This window comes from Muntiacus reevesi, chromosome 5, assembly GCF_963930625.1.
Source record: "Muntiacus reevesi chromosome 5, mMunRee1.1, whole genome shotgun sequence".
In the NCBI taxonomy this organism is placed as follows: domain Eukaryota; kingdom Metazoa; phylum Chordata; class Mammalia; order Artiodactyla; family Cervidae; genus Muntiacus; species Muntiacus reevesi.
Genome location: NC_089253.1, coordinates 89,438,307 through 89,463,533, shown reverse-complemented (window position 1 = coordinate 89,463,533; position 25,227 = coordinate 89,438,307). Strand labels below are relative to the sequence as shown.

The following is a 25,227-nucleotide window of genomic DNA, read 5'->3' as shown; positions in this document are numbered from 1 at the left end:
CCTCTTCTTCCTTTTCTTTTAAACCTTGAGACATGGCTTAATTTCTGATATTTTTTATTTCATCTTACACTACAAGGCCAACCTGTTTCTAAACTGCTTTCAGAAATGTTTACTGTTTATAGAAATAATATCCAAGGCAGTAAATTTGTAACTTTTGGTCATTATTCAGTGTGTTTACTCATCTTAATGGTTGCTTTCTCTTAAATTCCTAGCCTAACCTAGCACATCTTGCCTCAGTTTGGCTACTCTTTCTATGTAGATTTCCCCACAGGTGCCAGCAACCCTGAATTATAACTCTTTGGAAGCAATTTCAGCTGTTCAGGTTTGTGTAGAAAAATACTGCTTCAGTTTGCTTCTCCACCTGGTGTGATAGCCGTTGTCCTGAGTAAAGCAGTTTCTGTGCTTCTAGCCTCCTCTGCTCCCTTCTCATTTTTTTTTTTAAATGACTCCAGTAGTTACCCTCCTACTTACTTACATAATCATAGTTGTTAAGTAGTAGATACCTTTTAGCTAATTAGAAAAACAAGTTTGTTTTTTTTTAACTAAGTTACTTCTTAGTTATTCATAGACACTGGGAAGCTATTATGGAATGGTTATTTTGTGTGCTTATTTATCTATTAATAATAGAACATATACTGATGTACAAAGCATAAAATTATACTGATAACAAATGGTCTTTCATTTCAAATGACTTCAGATTGGCTGCTGTATATTTAAACTTCTTCATGCAAGGGTCTGATGGTGGTCTCTCTAGGTTATCGTAGAACAACAGGGTATAGAATTTTCAGTTGGTACTTTTGTTTTATTTGATATAAGATACTCCCGTGGTTTTTGTTAGGATATTTTTGGTTAGGTTTTTCTTTTTATTAAATAAATTCTGCTGTATTATTTTCATCAAAGAAGATTGATTTAAAGACATTTTAGATATGTGCTCTACACCTGGAACAATAGTAACAGTTTTTTATACTTTTATATTGCCAAAGGTCAGTGATTTTCACAATTTAATGATTTTTCCTTCAGTAAGACACTATTTTATTCAGATATATTATTTGTGGTTTTAGAGTTTTTAGCAGTTATAGACTTAATAAAATTTAGATTGTGCCTTTGCATATATTTTAACATTTTTTTAGTGTTAAGAACAGTGAGGAAAATTTTTATAACAACTTAAATAACTTGAATAAGTACTGTGTTATAAACAACACAGAATTCCAAACTGCGATATCTGTTTCCAGAGCTTTTTCTTACTTGCTTCAACTTTCTAGACTTCTTCAGGAAAGAAAGAAGTTCCACATAACCGCATCCAAATACAGTTTTAGAACCTGTTCCTGATGTATTAACTCGATTGGTAATCCTTGCACATATATGTATCAAATTGACACCTTTTACAATCACACTGTACAACCTAAATATATGTAGACTTTGTCATTCATATCTCAAAAGAACTAGGAGAAAGTACTCTTCAGGCAAGAGAAAAAATGAAAACCTGTTCTTGAGGTTCTGGTTTCCTTAGGCCAGTGTCCTGGTTGGTTTTATAGAATGCTGCCAAGAGAGTTTTGACTTTCTCAAACCAGCTATAGAGACATGTTAGTTGGAAAAATGTAGAGGTTTTCCTAAATTTCTTTTAAGTGATCTTTTGCACTCCCTTTTCTTAACCTGCTCATCTGACTCTGCTTTCATTTTTCCACATTTGCTGGCACTGTATCTTGAGTAGATTTTGACCCCAAGACCATGTGACTTATTTTTGGATCCCAGTGGGGTATTTTCACCAAAAAAGGTTGGTTTTTAAAAGATTTTAGAAACATTAAGAGTTAGATGAAGAGGCTTTTGTAAGATGTGTTATTGAATGTCAGTGATTTTTAATTCTTATTTAAGATAAAGAAGATTGGTTTTTAAAAGATTTTAGAAACATGAGTTAGATGAAGTGGATTTTACAAGAGGTGTTATTGAGTATCAGTAATTTTAATTTCTTCTTTAAGATAAAGACTGACAATTAAAGACAATAACTGGAACCATGGAAGAACTGATAAAAATTATAGAGGGAAATGACAGGGGATGTGGGAACATTTTTATGATGTAAATGAAAAATTACATATTTTTGGCAGTTGTAGGGGATGAAAAATAATTTTTCCTCTACCCTTCTGAATCCTTGAATGAGAATAAAAGATTAACCAGAGGAAAAAAAAGTTTATTTAAACATGTGTACCTCATGTATACATGGGAGAACCCCATGGAAAAATGAGTAACTCCCCAAGATGATTTAGAATTCTGGCTTAAATGCCATTTTAATAGGGAAAGGGACAGGGAAATAGGCCTCTCAGGGGAGGGTAATTGGCTTTTGGGAAAAGATGAAGGGGCCCTTTGAAGAGTAGATGGGAGATGTGACAAAGTTTGTTCGGTGTGGTGTCAACTTTTGCTTTTCTTTCCTGGTTGTTAAGACTCCAGAAGGGGATTTCTAAGTTCCTTTTGGACAATCTGTGTTTAGGCAGGAAAGGGGATTCAGAGGAAGCCTCTCCCTGCCTGTGCTATTGTGTAACAACTCAAAGTAATCAGTATGTCAAAATGGAATATTAGGAGTGGCAAATTCTGCTGCTCATCAAGAATTTTGAACACTCTTCAAGTGTTGTAAAAAGTTGTTTTTTTCCCCCCCAAGAGAATCAGCCTGTTCTGATTTTTCCATTGTGTTCTCCATGCTTGACCTTATTAAGAATGGGATATTGTTCTTTATCCCAGAGCTCATGTTTTTAAATAGAATGCATTAGTGTGGTTTGGGAAGGCCTGAAGAGAGTTATTTCTGTTTGTCATGGAATTGCAACTAAGAATGAAAGAAGTCCTGCTTCTAGACACTCTGGTAGTCTAAGGAGCCATCCAGCCTCCTCTGTGCCCCTGTCACTGGCAGCCCTCTCAGTGCTGCTTGCTCCATGCTGATCGTGTCTAACCTTTTGCAGACACCACATCTTGTTAACCTCAATGAGGACCCTCTAATGTCCGAGTGCCTGCTTTATTACATCAAAGATGGAATTACAAGGTACATTTGTTTCTTCTTTTGGTCACACAGAACTTTCTTTTCTCTTAGGATGATTGCATAGCTAAAGGGAAGTAGTTTGGTAAAAAATTTCTTCTATTAATTTGCTGTTTTTCTCGTCTGAAATAGTTATAAACTGTCCTCTGTACTCTTTTCAAATCAGTGTTTTAACCAGCTGAATCAATTAGCATGTGTAGTTTTAGAAGACTGTAAGTAAAATTTATCCTCCTAACATCTTATATGAATTCTTTAAGGAGATTAGTTTACTGGTATCTTTTTATGGTGCTCTCTGAGTTATTTGGTGTATGTGCCTCTTCATTTCTTTTTCTCATGTAGGGAGGTTGATCATATATGAAAATAGAGTTTGCAGTTCAAAGCCTCTGATTTAAAAAAAAAAAAAAGCAGTACCTTTTTTGTACGTACCAAAGAATATTCTCTGGGAGAAAGAGGCTCATTGTTTGTGGTGCTTTCTGTGTCTGAATTTCCCTGGGAAACACTTTCCCTTGTGTTCAGGGTTGGCCAAGCAGATGCTGAGCGGCGCCAGGACATCGTGCTGAGTGGGGCTCACATTAAAGAAGAGCATTGTATCTTCCGGAGCGAGAGGAACAACAGCGGGGATGGTGAGAGTTCTCGGCTCAGCTTTTCCAACAACCTTTTCATTCTATATTATGAGAAATCCCCAAGACTTGGTATTCCCTGTCTCTTTCAATGATACTTTCTTATACAATCTAATATTTGAAAATGGAGGGACCTGGGCTGCTTATGAATCCAGGCATGAACATAGCTACTTTACATGAAAAAAGCCTGTACAAAAGCAGCACTTTTGTTACTGCTGAGAATTGAGTAGGACATAGGCAATTAGACTTGGTCTTGAATCTTAATTATTTAATAGATGAGTAAGAAGGGAACAGATATCCTGGGTGGGTAGTGGGAGATTTGAAGGGCCTCTAGTCTTAATCCAGTACAGTTTATTTATACGTAAAAGGGAAGAAAAAGTCAATCTTGCTTTTTGCCCAGGTTATTAATGAAACAAGTTAATACTGTTTTTGTGTTATATAATTTATTCCTTGCTAATTAAAATACTGGGCTTCCCAGGTGGCTCAGCAGTAAAGAACCTACCTGCCAGTGCAGGAGACATAGGTTTGATCCCTCAGTTGGAAAGATTCCTTGGAGAAGGAAATGGCAACCCACTCCAGTATTCTTGCCTAGGACATCCCATGGAGCCTGGCAGGCTGCAGTCCATGGGTTTGCAAAAGAGTCAGATATGACTTAATGACTGAACAACAACAACAGCAATCAAAATATTAGCCTTTGGAGATATCTCTGGTGGTACAGGGAAAAAGTTTCTTCCTTGATGCAGGGAAAAATTGAGGGTTAGAAGAGAAGGGAGTGACAGAGAATGACATGGTTGGATGAAATCACTGACTCAATAGACATGAGTTTGTGGAAACTCAGGGACATAGTGTTGGACAGAGAGACCTGGCATGCTGCAGTACATGGGGTCGCAAAGAGTCGGACAGGACTTAGCAGCTGAACAACAATAGCAACAACTGGTGATCCACTGACTGGGACTCCACGCTCCCAATGTGGGGGCTCAGGATCCATCCCTGGTCAGGGAACTAGATCTCACATGCTGCAGCTAAGACCCTGCCACAGCCAAATAAATAATTTTTTTTTAAGAAAAAATATTAACTTTTGATCATAATTTTCTGATTATTACCTATATCTCATACTTAAGATTTCTGATGGTTTTTGTTTTTATATACTGAACTGTCCAGATATCACTGAAACTAACATTTCCTGTCTTCTTCTGAAGTTTATCAAATTCTTAAGTGAATTTAAGTATGATTCTATCTGAGCCACAGCCCTGGTCCTGGTGCCTTAAAGTGAACTATTACATAGACACTGAGCCACTTGATTGGTTACAGAATCTATGCTAGTCACCTTGAGTCCTCAACTGCTTCCCACTGTTTTCTTCCCATGGTCTGTGATGCTAACATTAGTGTGCATTCCTCTTAGTTATTGTGACCCTGGAGCCCTGTGAACGTTCAGAAACCTATGTAAATGGCAAGAGGGTGACCCAGCCTGTTCAGCTGCGCTCAGGTGAGACTGGGAGAGGCTTGAAGTCTTTAGAACACTTGGCTTGCACAAGCAACTTATTAATTTTTAACTCTTTGTCTCAGGTTATAGCATTAGGACTTATGTTCTTGTAGAACTCCAGAAACTGCTTTTTGCTTTAGGGAGGGTGAGGCTATTAACCAAGATACAGTACATTTAAAAAGTGATTTCTTAACCCTGTTTCTGTTTTGTGCTAGGGAACCGTATCATCATGGGTAAAAACCACGTGTTCCGTTTTAACCACCCGGAGCAAGCACGGGCTGAGCGGGAAAAGACTCCTTCTGCTGAGACCCCCTCTGAGCCTGTGGACTGGACGTTTGCCCAGAGAGAGCTTCTGGAAAAACAAGGAATTGATATGAAACAGGAGATGGAAAAAAGGTAATGTACAGATGTGATGTGGCCCACACGACTCACCCTTCTTTTCAGCGTTTAGTAGGATTCCTGAAACAGCTCCGTGATTTTACAATTTCTTTTCTCTCTTGCTCTTCTTTTCCTTCTAGGCTACAGGAAATGGAGATCCTATACAAAAAGGAGAAGGAAGAAGCAGATCTTCTCTTGGAGCAGCAGAGACTGGTAGGAGCCCATCCTGCATCCTCCGTTAGGAAAGGGCAGCTTGCTCTCATGTCCCACCTTCCCCGTCCCACAGACGAGCACTCGCCCGTTGCTTCTCCCACTGTCACTGACACCATGCGCTCTTGTCTCATGTCCTTCATGGAGAAGGACCTTCCATCTCCTGGTAGCCTTAGCTTGAAATACTGTCCTTAAAGGTACTACTTCTGTGCCTCTATGTCTTAAAGTCACATCTTCTATCAAAACCAAGTGCTTTTTGAGGAAATACTGAGAGCTTTTCTGGTAGCCTTGGCCTCTTGATAGTGGTTTTTGAATATGCACCAGCGGTGACTCTCTCAATAATAATTACTGTGAATATTGAATTTGATGGTTTTGCCTTGGTTTTGTTTCTGATCACCTGATAGTACTAATTCTCTGCTCTTGGGCTGACTTGGGGATTGTTCTTATGCTGGGTGGACTTTTTTTTTTTGTAAGTTAAACTGTGTCTAAAAGTGTTGCTGCACAGTTGCATGTGTTAATCCTTTTCCGTTCCCTGCATGGAGTCTGAATTCTCAGTAAGGGTCTCCGTGGCATGTGGGGTGACAGTGGAAGTAGGGGCTGCCCAACCAACTCCAAGAGGAGAGGGAAGTCTGGTTTCTCTGGGTTGAGAAAGCATTTGTGTGAGTAGCTGAGAAATCAGTTTTAGGTTGCAGCTTGTGATGCTAATGGCAATAGCATTTTATGATGTTAATTGATTTTCTAGGTTTTATAGAAATTGAATCACATGAATAAATAAGTTTATCCATTAGTTAGATGTTTCAAGCCATCCAGTTTTGGATTACAAAGCCCTGGTTATAGGAAGCTTCTGGGCATTCATTTGGTATATATTATTGAGAAAAAGGCATAACAACTTTTGGATACTGTGGATACAGTTTAGGAATTTTTCGTTTTTTAAGATTGATGGACTTCTTAGGGATATTAGGGAGAAAGGGGGAACTGGTTAAAGAGGCATTAGTGAGAAACCTTGGATACTGGTTTCTTCCCTTAGTATAAAATAAAGCATATAGAATACCAAGTGTAAACTACATCATGTAAACCATAGCCTTACAGCTGTGCTGTGCTTTGAAAAAGAGAGGCTGTTTTTAAATGAATCCAAAAAGCCAAGGACTTGTGCAAAAGCAGTCTTTTCCAGGGCAGCTCTGTTTTCATGCTTGGCAGTGTGTTAACTCAGTTAGTTTGTTATCTTGGAAACTATAGTAAAGCCTGAAAAAGAATGGATTGCAAGAATAAATCAAGTGTTTGGGGAAAGATAATAGCAGTGTAATAGATAGAGTCTCTTTAGGAGGCCTCGTTGGCATTTGGTTTGTAATGAAAACATAAAGATTCAACTATAGTGTGGTTAAGGGCTTGGAAACTTTGTGACACATGAAAGAGCCTTTTATCTCAAAAATGTAGTATATCTAATAGCATGCCTCTGATGGTCTGCAAGAGATCAAATGAACACAGGTATAATTAAGCTGTATTTATTTTTTAACAGTAGTGTTTTATATTTGTATACAGCTTTATAATTTATAGAGAATTTTAACATCCATCATTTTTCTGATTTCCAAAATAACCCTCTTTGGTTGCTATATATGTAAATAAAGTGACAAATATTTCCTCTGGTTTATAGTTGTGAAAGCCAAGTCTAAAATATGTTACCTTGCCCATTCTTAGCTGATGACTCTGAGGCTTAAACCTGAGTCTTCTGGCTTGCTTCAGTGTTCTGTCCAGTAGAGCAATGCTTCTCAACAGCCTGGGAGTCTTGTCAAATGCTGATGCTGATCCTGTAGGTCTAGGGTAGGACCTGAGATTCTGCATTTCTAAGAAGCTCCTAGGTGATGCCAGTGCTACTAGGACCATTTGAGTCACTGACCAGGTGTAAAAGAATAGTGATGACTGGTAATCATTCTGTGCTCTGAAATAAAGATAGTGACTATTAATAAACAGAAAGTAAATTCAGATAGCAAAGAATCTGCCTGCAGCACAGAAGACCTGAGTTCAATCCCTGGGTCAGGAAGATCCCCGTGGAGAAGGGAATGGCTACCCACTCCAGTATTCTTGCCTGGAGAATTCCATTGTCAGAGGAGCCTGGCGGGCTACAGTCCACGGGGTTGAAAAGAGTCAGACACAACTGAGCAAATTTCACATCAAACCAGATGGCTCCAGGACACATTTAGTTTCCAGAGAACATACTTAGTTTGCAAGTAATCAGGTTCTGATTGCCGATTGCTCTGTATCTGAAAGTAGTCTAAGATTTTAAGAGCAGCTCCTTAAAGCAAGGAGGTTCTTTCCTCTCATAAGTCCAACTATCTGTTCCACTTAAATTTCTTGTCCTCAAAAGGAGTTGATTTCTAACACTTCAGCCTGAGGAATATTTAGCCATTGACAGTACTGAATTAAATGTATTTTTATGACCCTATACTAGTCAACCAACAGATATGTTTTGAATGCACCCTATGGATAAACACTGAGAGGACACAAAGGACTTAATATTCAGTAAATGTTTATTATTTATTGTATGTGATTATTTTTGCATAATAACAGCATTACAAAAAATGGAATTCAGGCTCATGAGTTTTTTATTCCAGTAATTCCCTACTGTGTCCCATTGTTACGTTGCTGAACACTCTTTCTTAGTTAGTGCTGATTGTATGCCTGGTCCTTTCTATGCTTGCTTTTTGACATATGTTTTGGGAATCTTCTCTCCTCCATTTTCATAGTCTTCAGGCAGAGTCTCTTCAGGAGGCCTACTTTGCATTTGGTATTCAATCAAAACAGAAGGATCATTTAGTGATGTGTGAGTTGGACAGATATGAGTAGTTTTTCCAGCCCTATAATAAATGAATCTAAATATCTTAAAATCTTTTTTTTTTTTTTTGACATGAGATAGGATTTGAATCTTGGCATGCAAGGTTTGCAAGAGTTTTCAGTATTGTGGCCAGTATTAAGTGATAGGGGTGATATGTTTGAGCTTTAAAGAGAACATATTCTACAGAGGCAATATGACCAGTATTATAAAAAGAAAGAAAATTATGGCCACTTGATTTAATTTAGTTCTTTTGAATTTATGTAAACTCATTTAATTATGTTTTATTTTAAAGTTTAGAGGCGTAACTTTTGTCTCTTAAATATGATGTTAAAGCAGTGATTAGAATTGTTATTTCCTTAATTAGGTATTCATTTCCTCATTAGGCAGATTTAAAGAAAAATAAAAGAAGCCCAGAGGAAAAAACTGGTAGTTAATTATGTAGAAAGAATCAGAGCAAATTTGTGTTCTATATAACTCAGTTTTTGCATATATATAAGAAAATCTTTCTAGATGTCAGACATACTTTTTTTCTCTAATGTTTATTAATGTTGTCCTTTATCACTTAAGATTAGATTTTATAAAAGAAAGATTAGGCTTTATTACTTAAGATTTTTAAACTAAAAAGGAAAAGGAAAAAATAGTGTAGAGTCTGTAAATTTAGGTTTATCTGTTTTTTGTTGCTAAATTTTCAAATAGGTGGGTATTATAAATGGTTTAGTATCCATTTATAGGCAAATGTCAATAATACAAATCAGTAGCAATGTCCAAAGTCAGGGGCCAAATTATTGCTCTTGTTGTTAGGGATTATTTTTTCATTCCCTAGAAAGTAACTGTACGTACAGACATAGAACTCTTTGGTCTAGAAAACAAGATACTATTTATCAGTTTCAATTCTTTTTTTTTTCCCTAAGCCTTTCCTAGAGACGATTATGGTAACCATAGCCAAGTCAAAGAGACTATTAAATAAGAACATTTTCATTTACTAGACTACCTTGAACTACCCTTTTAATGAGTAGTTTCTTTTCCCAGTAACTTTTGTCTCCTGAATAGAGAGCCTTCCTTAATCTTGTCTGCCATAGGGAGTTCTAAATCCAACCCAGCTTTCATTTAGACCCATGTTACCAAGATTTGCTTGTGTTTGTTAAGAATAATTGGTTATTATCCAAATAGCCATTGAATTTGCTTAGTTATAAAGTCAGACTGCTGTTTTAAGCTTAAGTAAAGTTGTTTGAAAAAGAGGTAATGGTGCAAAAACAGCTGGAAAGACAGTTACAGATAATGTTTTAAATAGCATCCACAAGCAGAATACTTAAGCAGAATATAATCTTTGTGTTTTACATGTTGATAATGAGAGTTGTCAACTTAAAGTAATATTTCTCAAAAAACTAGAAACACCATAGGTTTTCATAGATGAAACAACAGATCTCTAGGTTGTATTTATTAAAATATTACTTTGGCAATTTTGAATAATGTTTAAATGAAAGTATGTTTTTCTAACTTAGTTTATGTTCTGGAGATTTGTTTCCTAAAATTTTGGAGACGAGGTATTTATTGGTTTAAGTGTGTGGAAAACAAAATAGCAGACTCACTATAAAGATCCTTTTTTAATGTGTCCTTATTGTATGGATAACAAACTTTAATTGTACAAATGAAATAGATCAATTTGTCATAACACAGGAAAGTAGCAAATCTGATGTGTGCTCATGGAAAGACTAGTTTCAGAACCCTCTTACCTTCTAGCAAAAAAACAATTTGGTTGATAAGAATCTCTCATGGTCTGCTAATAGGGATTCTTAGCATTTTTAACATCCCTGTTTGACTGCTTCTTTTTCTACTTTCTCATCTTCTAACTTTTTTCTAGGGCTGCTCTTTTTAGTAAAGCTAAACAAAACGTGGCATCTTCCAGCATTACTAACCTTTGTTAATCTGCCTGCTCGTCACATCTTGTATGGCATCTGTGCTCACTCATGGGGGAAAAGAGTTTCTGGAAGAAGCAACAGCAATAACCAAGGCAAATGTGGGGAAGTGGCTGCATGGGTGTTAGCATGTGTGGGGTGAAGGTTTTAGTTCATTCTCTTGAGATAGCAGAGATGTTATTTCACACCATTTTGTTAATAACTTTATGTGACCTTACAGTGAGAGACTTTCTCACTGTTTCAGCCCTCCTAAGAAATTTGATTGCAGATTCCATCACTTAAGCCACAAAGTGGAAATTATGATTAATGTTACTAGAAAAAAAAAACAAGCAAATCTTCATATTGATAATAATCTACATAAGCATATGTCTTAATAGACTTGCACATTATCTAGGGTTTTTTGTTTGTTTTTGGTTATTTTTTTTTTTTTTTAGCATTTTTGGTTTCATTTTTAAATTTATTAGGGCTTTTTTGCTTGCTTTTTCTTCAATTTGAGTTTCCTTTTTTACATTTTAATTTTGGTTATTTTGGGGCCATTTTTGATTTTGTTTTTCCAAAGGACGCGGATTCTGATAGCGGGGATGATTCTGACAAGAGGTCCTGCGAAGAGAGCTGGAAACTGATCACTTCTCTGAGAGAAAAGCTGCCTCCCAGCAAGCTGCAAACCATTGTTAAAAAATGCGGCCTCCCCAGCAGTGGGAAGAAACGGGAACCAATAAAAATGTATCAGATCCCCCAGAGAAGACGCCTGAGTAAGGATTCCAAGTGGGTCACCATCTCAGATCTTAAGATTCAGGCTGTGAAAGAGATATGTTACGAGGTTGCTCTCAATGATTTTCGGCATAGTCGCCAGGAGATTGAAGCCTTGGCCATTGTTAAGATGAAAGAACTTTGTGCCATGTATGGGAAGAAAGATCCTAATGAGCGGGACTCCTGGAGGGCAGTGGCCAGGGATGTCTGGGACACCGTCGGTGTAGGGGATGAGAAGATTGAGGACATGATGGCCAGTAGTAAAGGCGGGACTGATGTGGACGACCTCAAGGTTCATATAGACAAGCTGGAAGATATTTTGCAAGAAGTCAAAAAGCAAAATAACATGAAAGATGAGGAGATAAAAGTCTTAAGAAATAAAATGCTCAAAATGGAGAAAGTCTTGCCTCTGATTGGGTCTCCAGAACAGAAAACCCAAGGAAACCAAAAATCAAAGGAACCCGGTGGTGCTGGTGCCACTAGCAAGCCTGAGAATGATGTAAGTAAAGGTGACAGCGGAGACCTTGGGAAAGAAGAGCGTGTTTCCCAGCTGATGAACGGAGACCCAGCTTTTAGACGTGGACGTCTGCGTTGGATGAGGCAAGAGCAAATTCGGTTCAAGAACCTGCAGCAGCAGGAAATAACAAAGCAGCTTCGTCGGCAGAATGTACCTCATCGCTTTATCCCTCCAGAGAACCGGAAGCCCCGGTTTCCGTTTAAGAGCAACCCTAAACACAGAAACTCGTGGAGTCCCGGGACACACATCATCATCACAGAAGATGAAGTGATAGAGCTTAGGATTCCCAAAGAAGAAGATGGAAAGAAAGGAAATAAGCCAGAGAACCAAGAAAAGGGGACTAGAGCAGCTTCTAAGGATCCCCAGTTACCGTGGGGCCCTCAGGGCACTCGAAGTCAAGATCACATTCAGGTTAGCAAGCAGCACATTAATAGTCAACAACAGCCACCTCAGTTACGCTGGCGAAGCAATTCTCTCAATAACGGCCAACCGAAAAGTGCACGCTGCCAGGCATCTGCTTCCCCAGAAGTGCTCGCCTCCCACAGTGGCCACCCCACTGCTGACCTGCAGACTTTTCAGGCGAAACGCCACATGCACCAGCACCGTCAAGCTTACTGTAATTATAACACTGGAGCTCAGGTGGAGGGCAGTGCGGCCACTTCTTGTCAGAAGCAGACTGACAGACCCAACCACTGTAACCAGTTTGTGACACCTCCGAGAATGAGGCGACAGTTCTCGGCACCCAATCTCAAAACTGGTCGGGAAACCACAGTCTAAATTACTGGACAAGCTTGAATTCTTGGTGGAGGAAACAGGCGATGGTCGCTTATGATTTGAGTTGGTTCTAGTCTTGGCCTTGAGTTCTTAGTATTTACATTGTGATTGTAATGTTGTGTTCCTAAAATATGAACTGATTTTATTGCTAAAACATAAGACACTGGTAAATGTTTCAGCACCTCCCTGTTGTTTGTATACCGTAAGTGGGCAGTTTCTGGAATTTTGAACAAAACACTGAGACCTCTCTTATTTTTCTGAGACTGTCCTCTTTCCTTGGTGCCTAGATAATATACTTACTTACCCAGACTGGTCTTGTTTTGGTGTAAGTTTGTTATGTTTTTGTAAAACCTATAAATTTATCTGATATCCAGAAATACCTGCCTCTTGGTTTATGCAAACATTCTAAAGAGGAATTTGAGATGTTGAATTAAATGTCTATTATTTCCCCATGAATGTCAGCCATTAGTTTAAAAATAAGAACATGCAGCTGTGGACACAGCTGTGGATTTCCTATCCATGTCTGTTTCTTTCTTTAAATATTGGAAGTTCATAAGCCAGAACTAAATGTCTTAGGACATATTTTATAGTACACAACTTTGCATTTTCTGGGGAACTTTCACATCTTCTTACTCAGCTGTATTTTGCATAGAACTGATTCAGTAGGTTTTTTTCCCTTTTGAATACATCAGTGTATGTATAAATTCTGTCATAATACTGAAATCTTTAAGTTGGCACCTGCCTGGATTTCTGTTTGTGGTTTGCGTTTTGAAGTTTAACATCATTTCTCACACAAATACATACAGAAAGACACTGAACTATTCACCAATGTCATGCCAACAGAAATACCAACAAAATACTCATATGATGCTTTGAGCAGTATATATAAGTTTATTAAGGAGGTTATTTGGTAGAGAGAGGGAAGAGGTGGGACATGGGGAGAAGGCTGCAGCCTTTGACTGTGTGCTGCTTGTTTCCAGTAGGTGATGAAATATTGAACTAAGTTAACTTTGGTCTGATTTAGAATAAAGGAGATGATGTATAATAAACTATTCTTTGGTCACCAGCAGTAATGCTCATAGATATTCAAGCAAGGAAGGAGACGTCCTGATGAACAGTTACTGTATCAATACCTCATTTTACTGTGTTGTGGTCTCAGTTTGCCTCACTGGAGAATCCACCAAAAAAGATGGATTTTGATGGGAAGAAAAGAATAGTTTTCTACATCCTTCATTTCTTGAACTTGTCAGAAACTTTTTTAAGAGGCGGTGTGAAGAGCCAGAGATGTCTGTGAGATTGCCTGACACCACGTTGTTGAAGATCCCCAAGTCACACTAAGTCACCTGTCAAATGCTTATCTTCCAGATGGTGTGAAAAATTACATCCAGGATAGCAGTTAATGTTCAAGGAAGCCTCACAGATTGTGGTTGTATAGGATGTTTTTCCTTTGCGTGTGGGCACTATGCTTTATTAGAACATTGTTTTTAATCGTAGTATTTTTTTTTTCTTTGCTTCTAAGAAAATGCTTTCATAATGCACAAAAAGTTGCTTCCAATTAACTTCGGGGGCTGTTTTTGCTTTCATGGCTAGAGCAGTCCTCGTCTTCAGCTGCAGTTTCATGGCAGGTTAGACAGGAGCGATGTTTGTAATGGACTGACTTAATGGAGATGACAGTGTCCTGTACTGGGTGGTTTGAGTGTACTTGGTAGGCGACTTCAAGTCAGTCACTTCAGTGCACCTTGTATACTCCCCATGTGTCCTTAGACATAACTTTCTATTTCTTTCTTGCAAAAAGTTCATTTTCTAAAAGTAATAATAACTCAGCTTTCAACTCTGTATCAAAAGTGGGCTCTCAGTTTTCCAACTTGAGATAACATAGGATAGATCTATGTATTTTCATTTTTATGGTGGCCTTTTTAATCTTCTTATGGACAGGTATCTCCCTTTGGCACTGAACAATGGGAGTGAGTTTCTACTGGTGATCAGGAGGCTGTAAAATGAAAAGATATACAGTGTCTTCATTCACAAATGTGGGTTGTGGTAGGCACTATACCCACACTTGATATTCCAAAGGATTAGATTTATATATGTGCTTCATCTGCTGATTCAGGCACCCTCAGATTACTGAAATGTTTAGATATCTAAACTAGCCCTTAATTTCAGATGACCAGGAAGAAATGAACCAAGGTTTGATTGATTGCTATCTATGTCCCTTCATGTATTTCAGAGCAGATACTTATTTTTGAAAATAACTATATGAATGAAATTACTTTATTGACTCTCACTGAAGAAGTAATTAGTACCATGCTTTTGTGATTGGTTGTATTTGCTTTGTTTTGTTTTATTTTTAAATTTGACAGTATCTGTCCCCAAGCTTAAATCCTACAAGACCAAAGGTAAAAATGGTCACCACTAAGTCATTATTGTGTTACTGAAATATCCCTAGCTGTTATCATGGTGCAGTTTAAGAAAAGTTTGTGCTATTGAAATTACATAATGATCTGACAATAATAGACGTTGAGTCCTAATCAATTGGTACAATTTCACAAATCAAACCACACACTGTGGTATTCTTTGCAGAATTAGTTTGTTTATCTAACAAGTCTAAACCTAAGGGCTTTTCCTTTATTTTTACTTCTAATTCTTTCTGGTGCTTCTCTTTTCATTGGAAATGCATTGAATGGGAATTGTTTATTCCATTGAAGTGACTTGAAGTGACCTCTTGTGCTTTGGGTACAGATTGATGCTGGGGGAAAAAAAACAGGACAAAACACAGTTTGCCACACCAATGTCTGCATTAAAGGTTGTCAGACCATAGGAAGTTACGTAGGTTTCCTCCGGTCAGCTGCTATGCTCCTGTGCCTTCCTGGTCCTCTGTAGACTTGCCTTAATGATATACGCAAAAGACGGAGCAGGGGAAGCTGCTGTCCTGGCGTACCTTAATGAGGATGCCTTCTTAGGTGTAATGCAAAGCAAGTACTTGTTCTATGCTGTCAGAGCCAGATTCTGTATTATGAACAGTTTTGATAATTGTCCACTTTATGTCATCTTTATGAGGTTTAAAAATCTGCTCTAGATATTTAGTTTGAACCACTGTAGGTTGTGAAGTGTATTGGTTTCCTCCTATCATTACTGTAAAAAGAAGTTGTGAATCTTCTTGTTAATGAACTATGGATTTCTCCCCCAGTTTCTTTTTAAAAAAATGCTTGAAGATTGGTCTTTGAGTGTAAGATCTACCTTTTCAGAAAGGGAGAGTTAGTTTGTAATGTTAAAAAATAAAGTCCTCATTCAATAAAAACTGAAGTTACCTTTTAAGAGTGTGATTTGTCTCTGATGTGGGAGGAGGGGAGAGGGAAACAGCATGATGCTGATTAAACCTGGTCTTGACTTTTATTTATTGCTTTTTCATCTGAAGATGGTTACAAACCATATCTTTTTAACAATATTTCCACATGAACTTCATTTGTTTAGAGCTTTTGCTCTTCTTACCCTTTTTGAGTTATCAAAATTCTGTCTTAAATGAGATCTTTAACCCTTATTTTATGCTACCTTTTACTTAAATAAAAGCTTTTCTACTTTTGACGAATGAGGATATCAGAAATCCCTGTGTGATGTCTCTGACTTTACCTTGAGCTGTATTTTCTATGTTTTTACTATGTAATTTTGATTTAAAGTTTTCTTTAAATGAAATGGTAAACTTCCCTTCATATGGGTAGACATGAAATTTCTAAAAAGTTTTGAGTAGCTCTGTTTAACCTTTCTTTTTTTTCCTTTAACCATTGCTTTTCTCCACCCAGAGTATTGGTCATATGTTAGAGGTGAACAGGACAAAATGGAAGATTTTTCTGGAACGGACCATCAGTCTTATTGAACATTTGGACATGCACTATTTTTTATGTTGATAAACAACATAATCATACATAAGAGAGTAAAATACAATATCTATGTGGGTTTTTTGTTCCCCTGCCATGAGTTTTTAATATGAAATCTGGAGCTTGAGGGAAATATTATACGTGGGTTGGTTTGCTTCAGGCTTTTTCTTTCACTTCAGGTACTTTGTATCTCTCTGCTGTCGGTGAAACTGGTGGAAAAGTGGCCAATATCTGACCATTTCTAGGACAGTGCAGACGTTTCCAGTGTAGTATAATATGTGTAGTAATATGCACAGGGTGAGCGTGGGCAGAGTGGGAAAAGGTTTCTAAAAGAGGAAGCCCTAAGCCAAGAGCAGAATCCCAAAGCACAAGTGCCAGTGTATCCAAGTGAAGAATGACAGAGGGAAAGAGGAAGTGTGTCAGGTCTAGGGATCTGCAGGTGACTTGGGGGTGGTTGGAACACAGCTGTGTGTTGAAGGGTGATAAGAGATGAGTGGACCTGGGGAAGAGGGGGCAAGGGCCAGACTGGCATGCTGGGTTAATGGCATCCCACCCCATGGCTTGGGATTTTGTCTTGAGTGTGATGGAAGCTAACACATATTCTACAGGGAGATTGCATTGTCAGATTAACCTTTTAGAAATGGCTGAAGTATGGGTGGGAGGATAAGTTGGAAGAAGGCAGATTCAGAGCCCAGTGCTTCAGCTGGGAACTTGCTGGAGGAACTAAATGAGAAATGATGCTTTCCAAGCATTTCCAGGCAGGGAGAGAGGAGAGAGGGCGTAGCTGATAGATTACTTGGAGATAGAATTAATCATTTTGTGGTGGGGATAAGCCTGTGTATATATCCCATGAGGTGGTGAATGGCTCTTGCTTGAACCGTGGTTGGAAAATAAAGTAAATGAGACCAAAACAGGCCTGAGAGACAGGAGAAGACGGGCCGCACAGGTCTAAGAACAGGTGTTGTAGGACCCCCAGAGGCATAGATCTGAGGCTGTCTGCATGGTGCTGCTGGTGGTGAGTAAATTAGGGTGTTGACAAGAACTGGAACATGGATGTTTCCCTTCTAGCTATTGCTTGCTAATTATAATCCACCATGAAAGGAGGAAGGCAGTATTAGTAAAAAGAGCTAAGCCTCTAATGTCAAAAGCAGCCTAACTGGAAAACCCAGAATTATGACATTCATTTTTACCTTCAATGCCATCTCCCCAGAGATGCCCTCATTATGACATCGTCCTCTCTCACCAGTAGTAGCACAGTAGCCTCCTAACGAGTCTCTTCTCTCCTGTTCCTGATGTGTGTACGCCATTGTCCACACAGCCACCCGCATCATCCTTTGAGTGGCTTCCCATGGTGCTTTGTAGCCTCCAAGGCTGTCCGTGTTTTGGCTTCTTGCCTGCCTCTCTGACTTCATGTCTTAACATTCTCTCTCTCATTGCAAGCACTTTGTTCTTTGAGCTTGCCAAGTTTGTTCCCACTTCTGGGCTTTGGCACTTCCTCAAGACTAGAATCCTTTCTCCTTGTGCCTAACTCCTCTTCCAGATCAATGCTCACCTGCCCCTTTTCCTGCTGCAGCCGATCCAGGGCAGCCCACTGTTTAATATTAACTCTGTGAGCTTATTTGGTCCTTGCATGAGAATGTAAATTCACCTAGAATAAGTACCTTATCTTTCGTGTTTTCTTCACCATCCATCTGTGTGTGTCACCCAGAAGAGTGGTTCTCAAAACTGTCCTGTTCGTGAGAAGCTTCCAAGGGGCTTGTGAGAACATAGAATGCTGGGCCCACCCCCAGAGTTTCTGATTCAGGAGGTCTGGAGTGGGGTCATAATTGTGTTTCTGTAAGATCTCAAGTGATGCTGCTGTTCCCACTGCTGCTGGATCAGCATCTGTCTTTGAGAACCACTGTCCAGAACAGAGACTGGTAAACATTTTCTGTAAAGGGCTGGTAGTAGATATTTTAGGCTTTGTTGGCCTCATATGTAAGTAAGTGTTAATCACTCAGTCATGTCCAACTCTTTGCAGTCCCATGGACTGTAGCCCGCCAGGCTCCTCTGCCCATGGGATTCTCCAGACAAGCATACTGGAGCGGGTAGCCATTCCCTTCTCCAGGGAAACTTCCTGACCCAGGGATTGAACCCAGGGATTGAACCCAGAATTGCAGGCAGATTCTTTACAGTCTGAGCCACCAGGGAAGCCTCCTGAGAGCCTCATGGTCTTTGTCAAAACTGCAGTTCCGCTGTTGTAGCAGAAAAGCAGCTGTAGATGATACGCAAAGGGATGGATGTGGGTGTGTTTTGCTAAAGCTGCTGTATTTATAAAGACAAGCAGTGGTCTGGATTCAGCCTGCAGATTTGCCAACCCCCGGAAGGTGGTCGCTTCTGAGAACTGTTGACTAGAAGATCAGCACACAACTGTGTATCTACTCTAGAAGACAGACAAGTGCCAGATGCGGGTGATTCAGTGGTGAATGAGAGGTTCCTGGCCTCATGAAGTTCACAGAGTCTTGGAGGAGATAGCCATTAGACAGTCACACCAATGGTCATATTGTACGTTTGTGACAAATACCTTGAGGGAAAATCACAGGATGCTCTGAAGGTTTAAAACCAGGTGTCTCAGAAGATGAAAGATGGCCTTTTTTTGCTCTCAGCTGCTGACTTTCATTTTGAGAAAGAGAAGAAACCAAGAAGTTTTTCTTTTCTCCCCACATCCAGGTTTCCGTGTGTCCACACATCCATACGCATACCTGGTCTTCCCTCCTCTTGATGGAAGAACTGTCTGTGCTCCTGTCTTAGCTCAGTCCTTGTTCCCTTCATTCTGTTTTCTGAGGGACTTATTGTACACCTACCCCTTCTCTTTCACAGCATCTGATTTTCTCTTCTACGTTATTCCTGTCAGCATGCAAACACCAGTTTCAAAAAAAGTTTGTGTTCCCTGTGATCTGCCACTGGGTTTGTCTGTTCCTTTTTCTAGAAATACTCCTGAGAACGTTTTCTGTACTTTTCCCCACTGCCTACCTTCTTTTCCTTGTCTCCTCTCCCCATTCTTGAACTCAGTCCAGTCAGACTCATTCCCACCTCACCACTGCAGCCAGTCTAGTCAGGGTCACCAGGAGTCTCCTTGGTGGAAAATCCAGGTGTTTTCTAAGTCCTCATTTTACTAAATCTGTCTAGCATCTTACATGGCTTGCCTGCTCTTTGCTTCTCGAAACCTTTTGTTCTCCTGACTTCTGATTTTTCTCTTGCTGCTGCTTCATGGTCTCTGTGGCTATAGACAGAGGCCATTTTTTTTTTCCCCTATATCTGCTCTTTCCTCCAGGTGACCTCACACATTTTTGTGGCCTCAGCTTTTGTGTTCACACAGGTGATAATGAAGACAGCACCTCCTGTTGAGCATTTACAGTGAAGCTTTGAAAGACACATGTTTGACCTGCATGGGTCCACTGAAATGTGGATTTTTTTTCAGTGAATACATACCACAGATCCACATTTGTTTGGATCTGCAGGTGTGGAACCTTGGAAACTGAGAGCCAACTGTAAAATTATATGCAGGTTTTCCACTGCGTGGAGAGTCAGTGCTCCATCCTGTATTGTTCATGGGTCAACAGTACTTGGACCAAACACATATAATACATTTTACATATATTAACTCATTGAATCCTTCTAGCACCCCTCCTCTGTGAAGTGCAGGTGTTGTTTATCCCATTTTACATACTTTCCCATCCTCGCACAGCTGCTCAGTGGAGTCCAGGTCCAGTCTCAGGCAGGCAGTCTGTCTGCAGACCCCTGCCCTGCCTCCTTCTCTGTTGACTCTCAGAGGTACTCTCTCCAGCCTGGGCCTTCCCCCAATCTCACAGACACACAACTGTGACCTGACATCCAGAGAGTTAACTGGCATCTCACATTTGAACTGTCTAAACCAGAGCAGCTAGCTCAGACCAGAATCCAAGAGTGATCCTCAGTTTCCCTTTCTTTCTCACACCCCATGGTCACATCTTCATCTGCAGGGCACACTTCTTCTGCCTCTAAAACATATGCCAGCTCTATTTGCTTTTTATCACCTGCTGAGACCCTGGACCAGGCCACTGCCATCTCCCTTGAAACTGCAGGGACAGCTTCACGGCTCCTGGCCTTGTTCCAAGTCCACAGGCAATTCTCCATGGACATTGGTATTTTTACTGCATATGCTAGATTTCCTGGCTCTAGGCTACCAGTGACTCCCTTAGAATAAAATCCACAGTCCTTTCCGTGGCCTGTAAACCTGTCCATAACCCAGTCCCTATCTGACAGTTGTCAAATGCTTCTCCGACTCTTCTCTCATTCCTCCAGTCCACCCACACAGGTTTTCTTGCTTTTCCTTAAATACACCAAGCTCCACACCAGGGCTTTTGTGCTTGCTGTTAACTAAATTTGACTGGAATAAGCAACCTCCACCAAGGATCTCAGAGTGCTTGATTAGATCTCTGATTAAATGTTATCTCTGCAGAGAGACCTTCCCTGAGTACCTAATCTTAGCTTTCCTCCACCCATCTCTTCTCTCTGTTGGCCTCTGATAACTCCTTTTCTTCATAGCACTTCTCTCTCCTGAAATCATAGCATGTACCATGTCTGTTTACTGTTTATTATATCTCCGTCACCAGTGGAACTTTTGTCTTATTGACCACTCACTATATTCCTAGCATCTGGCGCATAATAGGAGTGAAGATGGTATTCATTTCTCAAATGAATGGATGGATAGTGGTTTTTCTTTGAAAAAAATAGCATGCTCTGAGTCCAGTTGCTTGGGTTCAGGTCCTTTTTCTACCACTTGCTAATTTTGGTCTTTGGAAAGTTACTTAATTTCTTTAAGGTTTTTCTTCTTTTTTAACATGAGAATAACAATAGAAACATTTTCATAGCATTATTGGGATGATTGGAACAATCCATGTTAAACATTTAGAACAGTTCCTAGCACAAGGTAAGCTTGAAAACAAGGATAGTCTGGTGGGAGAGAACATTCTAGAAGAGGAAACTGTCAGTGCAGTGCCCTTATAAATATGGAGCATATATTCAGTTAGTTGGAACTTTTTATAAACACAAAAGACTATTGGTAAATATATTATTTTTTAGCATGTTTTCTGTAATGAGTATAATTTTCTCTGTGAAACGGACAGAACAGTAGTATCTGAATCTCTTTATCCATTTATTGCAGGAAAATCGAGGGCTTAGTAGTTTTCTGGTAACAATCAAAACATCCTTGTTGGAAGCTCATATGCAGCCTAGTTTGGGGAAGAGGAGGCCAATTCAAGAATTGGTATTGACATTTGGGGTCTTCCTTGATAGCTCAGCTGGTGAAAAATCCACCTGCAATGCTGGAGCCCTGGGTTCGATCCCTGGGTTGGAAAGATGCCCTGGAGAAGGGGAAAGCTACCCATTCCAGTATTCTTGCCTGGAGAATTCCATGGACTGAGTAGTCCTTGGGGTTGCAAAGAGTCAGACATGACTGAGTGACTTTCACATTCACTTCACTTTCGTTGACATTTGGACTACCAACTGTTTATAGAAATTTTTCCTGGTCAAAGTACAGTTAAAGTGTTAGGTCTGTAGCATTACTGAGCATCTTTTTATGTCAGCTTTACTGCCACTAAAGCACAACCACGGCTTTTAGGAAAAGTCACTCTTTTAACTGTCAGAATCTAAGGATTTTGTCTTCATTTGGTAGTTTGACCAGCTTGCAAACTCATTTTTTTCCCTTCTTTTTAAATTGAAGTATAATTGCTTTCCCATGTTGTGTTAGTTCCTGCTGTACAACAGAGACTCAGTTTTATGTGTATACACATCCCCTCCCTCTTGGACCTCCCTCCGCCTCTCCCGTCCCACCCCCAGGTCATCACAGAGCACCAAGCTGAGCTCCCTGTGCTATGCAGCAGCTTCCCACTAGCTAGCTGTTTTACTCATGGTGGAATCTGTTCTTGAGGAAATCCTCAAAAATAAACCAGTCACAAATTAGCCTCCAACTAATACAAATAAATTTTTTTAAAAAATTAAAAAAAAAAAAAGGAAATAATGGATCGAGGCAATAGTCATCCAAGGCTGTTAATGTAGGCAATGGTCATCCAAGGCTATTAAGGTCACTAAAAGGAGACAATCAAATTCAACTTCCCAATGGACGTACCACATAGGAATCGCTATTCTTAAACACAGATGCACATATCTGATCAAGCCTCCAAAACTCAGGAATTAAAAGGGACATATGAACATGTTAGATGACACCACAGGCATCTAACAAAATTCAGAATATAGAAATTTTATATAAGTAACAATCCAGGTTTTTCCCCTCAATAATTACAAGGCAAAAAATAAAAAAGAGAGATGGAGAGAAAGCCTTGGGACTGAAAGAGTTAAGCAGCCTATCATCCAAGCTTATTTGGACCCTAGTTCAAACTGCTAACAAAAAAGTTTTTTTTAGAAGGCAATGGAGAAAATGTGAACATGATGCATATATTTGACATTAAGAGATTACCTTTTAGATGTGAAATGCTATTATCAATTTTTCCCCCTTAAGGGTCTTTTTCTTTTAGTGACATAGACCCAAATGTTCATAGATGAAATAAAACAAAGGAGCAAAGACCTCTGTTCTGGATCATACAAATTATGGGAGAGGAGAGAGGCCGGGCAGCCCATGTGCCCACATCACACTTCCTCCCTGGACACTCACAGTCGTCATTCGTGTGAAGCTTGTCCTTGAGCTTCTCCATCTTCCTCTCGTCTCGTAACAGTGTCCTGTCTTTTTTTAGAGTACCCGTCCCTTCTTCTTTCTGTTCTTCAATTGTTTCTTGGATTAAAGAGTATTCTTCATAAAAAAATAAATAAATAAACCAGTCACAAAAAGTCACAAGCATATATGATTCCACTTATATGAGATACCTAGAGTAGCCAAAATCATAGAGACAAAAGGTAGAATGGTGGTTGCCCAGGGCTGCAAGGGTGGGAGTTAGTATTTCATGGACAAAAAGTTTCAGTTTTACAAGATGAAGAATTCTGGAGCATGGACAGTGGTGATGGCTGCAGAACATTATTAGCGTATTTCATGCGTTAAAATGGTTAAAATGGCAAATTTTATGTCGTGTATATTACTATAATTAAAAAATTAGGGCAAAAATGAAAAACAAATTCTTAAGCTAAAATATTAACTTTTTTTTGCATATGATGCTCTTTAGGTAAATCAGCAGTCTTTCTCTTTTTGTTAAAAGAATCCTATGTCATACATAGGTTTTTTTAAAAAAACCCAGCCTCTTACTTTGAAAAAAAAGAGTACAGTGAACCTTTGTATACCCGTATGTATATGCTATTTCTGAATCATTTGAGAGTAAGTTACAGATACCATGTTAGTTTAGCCCTGAATACACGTATATATCCTAAAACCAAGGATATTCTCTTAATACCATTATCCCATCCAAATATTTAATACTGACTCAAAATCATGTAATATACAGGTAATTTTCAAATTTCCATAGTTGTCTAAAAAATATAAATGTTAGAAGTGTGTATGTTTTTTTAATCCAAGATCCCAATCAAGGTTTATTTACTGCATTTGGTTCTGGTGTTTCTTTTATCTTTCATTACATAGGTATTTTTGAAGAGTAGGTCACTTTCTAATTTGATTATTTCTTCAAGATTTGATTTAGGTTAAACATTGTTAAGAATGCTATAAATGTTACGTTGTGTAGTTCCATCTGCTTCACAGCAGTAGATGTAAAATGTCAATTTGTCCTATTTTCAGTAATGTTGAAGTTTAATAAACTTAGTTAATGTGATTTTTTCTAGTGCTTTCTCATTAGTAGACTCTTGCGATTGTGTGAATATTCTGTTTTCCATCCACCTTTCACTCAGTTGTGATAGCTTGTATTAATGATCCTTTGATGATTCAGTTACTACATCTGGGGTTGCAATATAGTAGTGATTTTCTGTCATTCCCTCTTCATTTATTAACTGGCTTTTTGTTTTGTTTTTTGGTAAGGAAGAGCTTTCCCTTTTTTCTCTCAATCTTTCCAGTATCACTGTGGTCTCATGGATTCTTTTTATACTCAACGTGCTATATATTCTTTTCCTGTTGTTATTATTTATTGACCAGTGGGAGTCTTTGTCCTTTTGAAATGGTTCTATTGGTCTTTAAGTACTCTGTGCTTTCTGGCACAAGATATTCTGGGGTTACCTTGTATTTTCCCTTCTCCAAATCTGAAATCAATCATTTTCCTAAGGAGCCCTGGTTTCTGTTAGTGGAGAATGGTATTTAGAAACCAAGGTGGGGGGCTGAATGTATGTAGACAAGAAACTTTCTAAAAACACTGCTTGTCATTTTGATAGTATGTTGCCATTCAAAAGGACTTTCACATACATTTTAAAATGGTATGTCATTTGGTCCTTCCTGCAGTCCTGCCTTAAATTTAGGCAGGTGGAATAATAAAATCTTCATTTTAAAAAAAGGCCAAAATAAATAAATAAAGACCAAAATGAGGTGTTAAAAAGATTAACTTTCCCAGAATTATAAGACTAGTAAGAGCAGGTTCCAGGAACAAAACCCACGTCTTTATACCTGGTACTTTATATTTTTCTTTTTATTTTTTCCCCACAGTACATGGTCCCCTAAAAAGCATATTTAGATGTCTTTAAAAAGCTGTTTCAAAAAAAAAAAAGCTGTTTCACTGGCTTTTGGTCACTGCCAGCTCCACTAAAGAGAGAAAGCTTCCTTTGTGAGACTAAACGATAAATGACTAGAGCCTGGAGAATATTTGCATCCTTCTTAGCATTGCCATTGGGAGCCCCTTTTGTGATGGAGTTTGCTGACTGGGCTCTCAGTGATCCTCTGTAATGCATGGAATATT

At 38.9% G+C, this 25,227-nt stretch overlaps 1 protein-coding gene across 7 annotated transcripts in view; it reads left to right on the top strand.

Annotated features, from left to right (window-relative positions):
* KIF1B (kinesin family member 1B) overlaps positions 1-25,227 on the top strand; it is a 150,135-nt gene that overhangs the window by 72,763 nt on the left and 52,145 nt on the right. For 5 of the 7 annotated variants that reach the window (XM_065935780.1, XM_065935779.1, XM_065935781.1 and 2 more), the window contains 5 exons: positions 2,946-3,025; positions 3,536-3,642; positions 5,042-5,125; positions 5,338-5,518; positions 5,641-5,713. In XM_065935780.1, coding sequence (XP_065791852.1) covers positions 2,946-3,025; positions 3,536-3,642; positions 5,042-5,125; positions 5,338-5,518; positions 5,641-5,713 — 525 coding nt within the window. Of the gene's footprint in view, positions 1-2,945; positions 3,026-3,535; positions 3,643-5,041; positions 5,126-5,337; positions 5,519-5,640; positions 5,714-11,015; positions 15,813-25,227 lie in introns of those variants that run through there. The other 2 variants (XM_065935784.1, XM_065935785.1) reach the window with 1 other exon arrangement.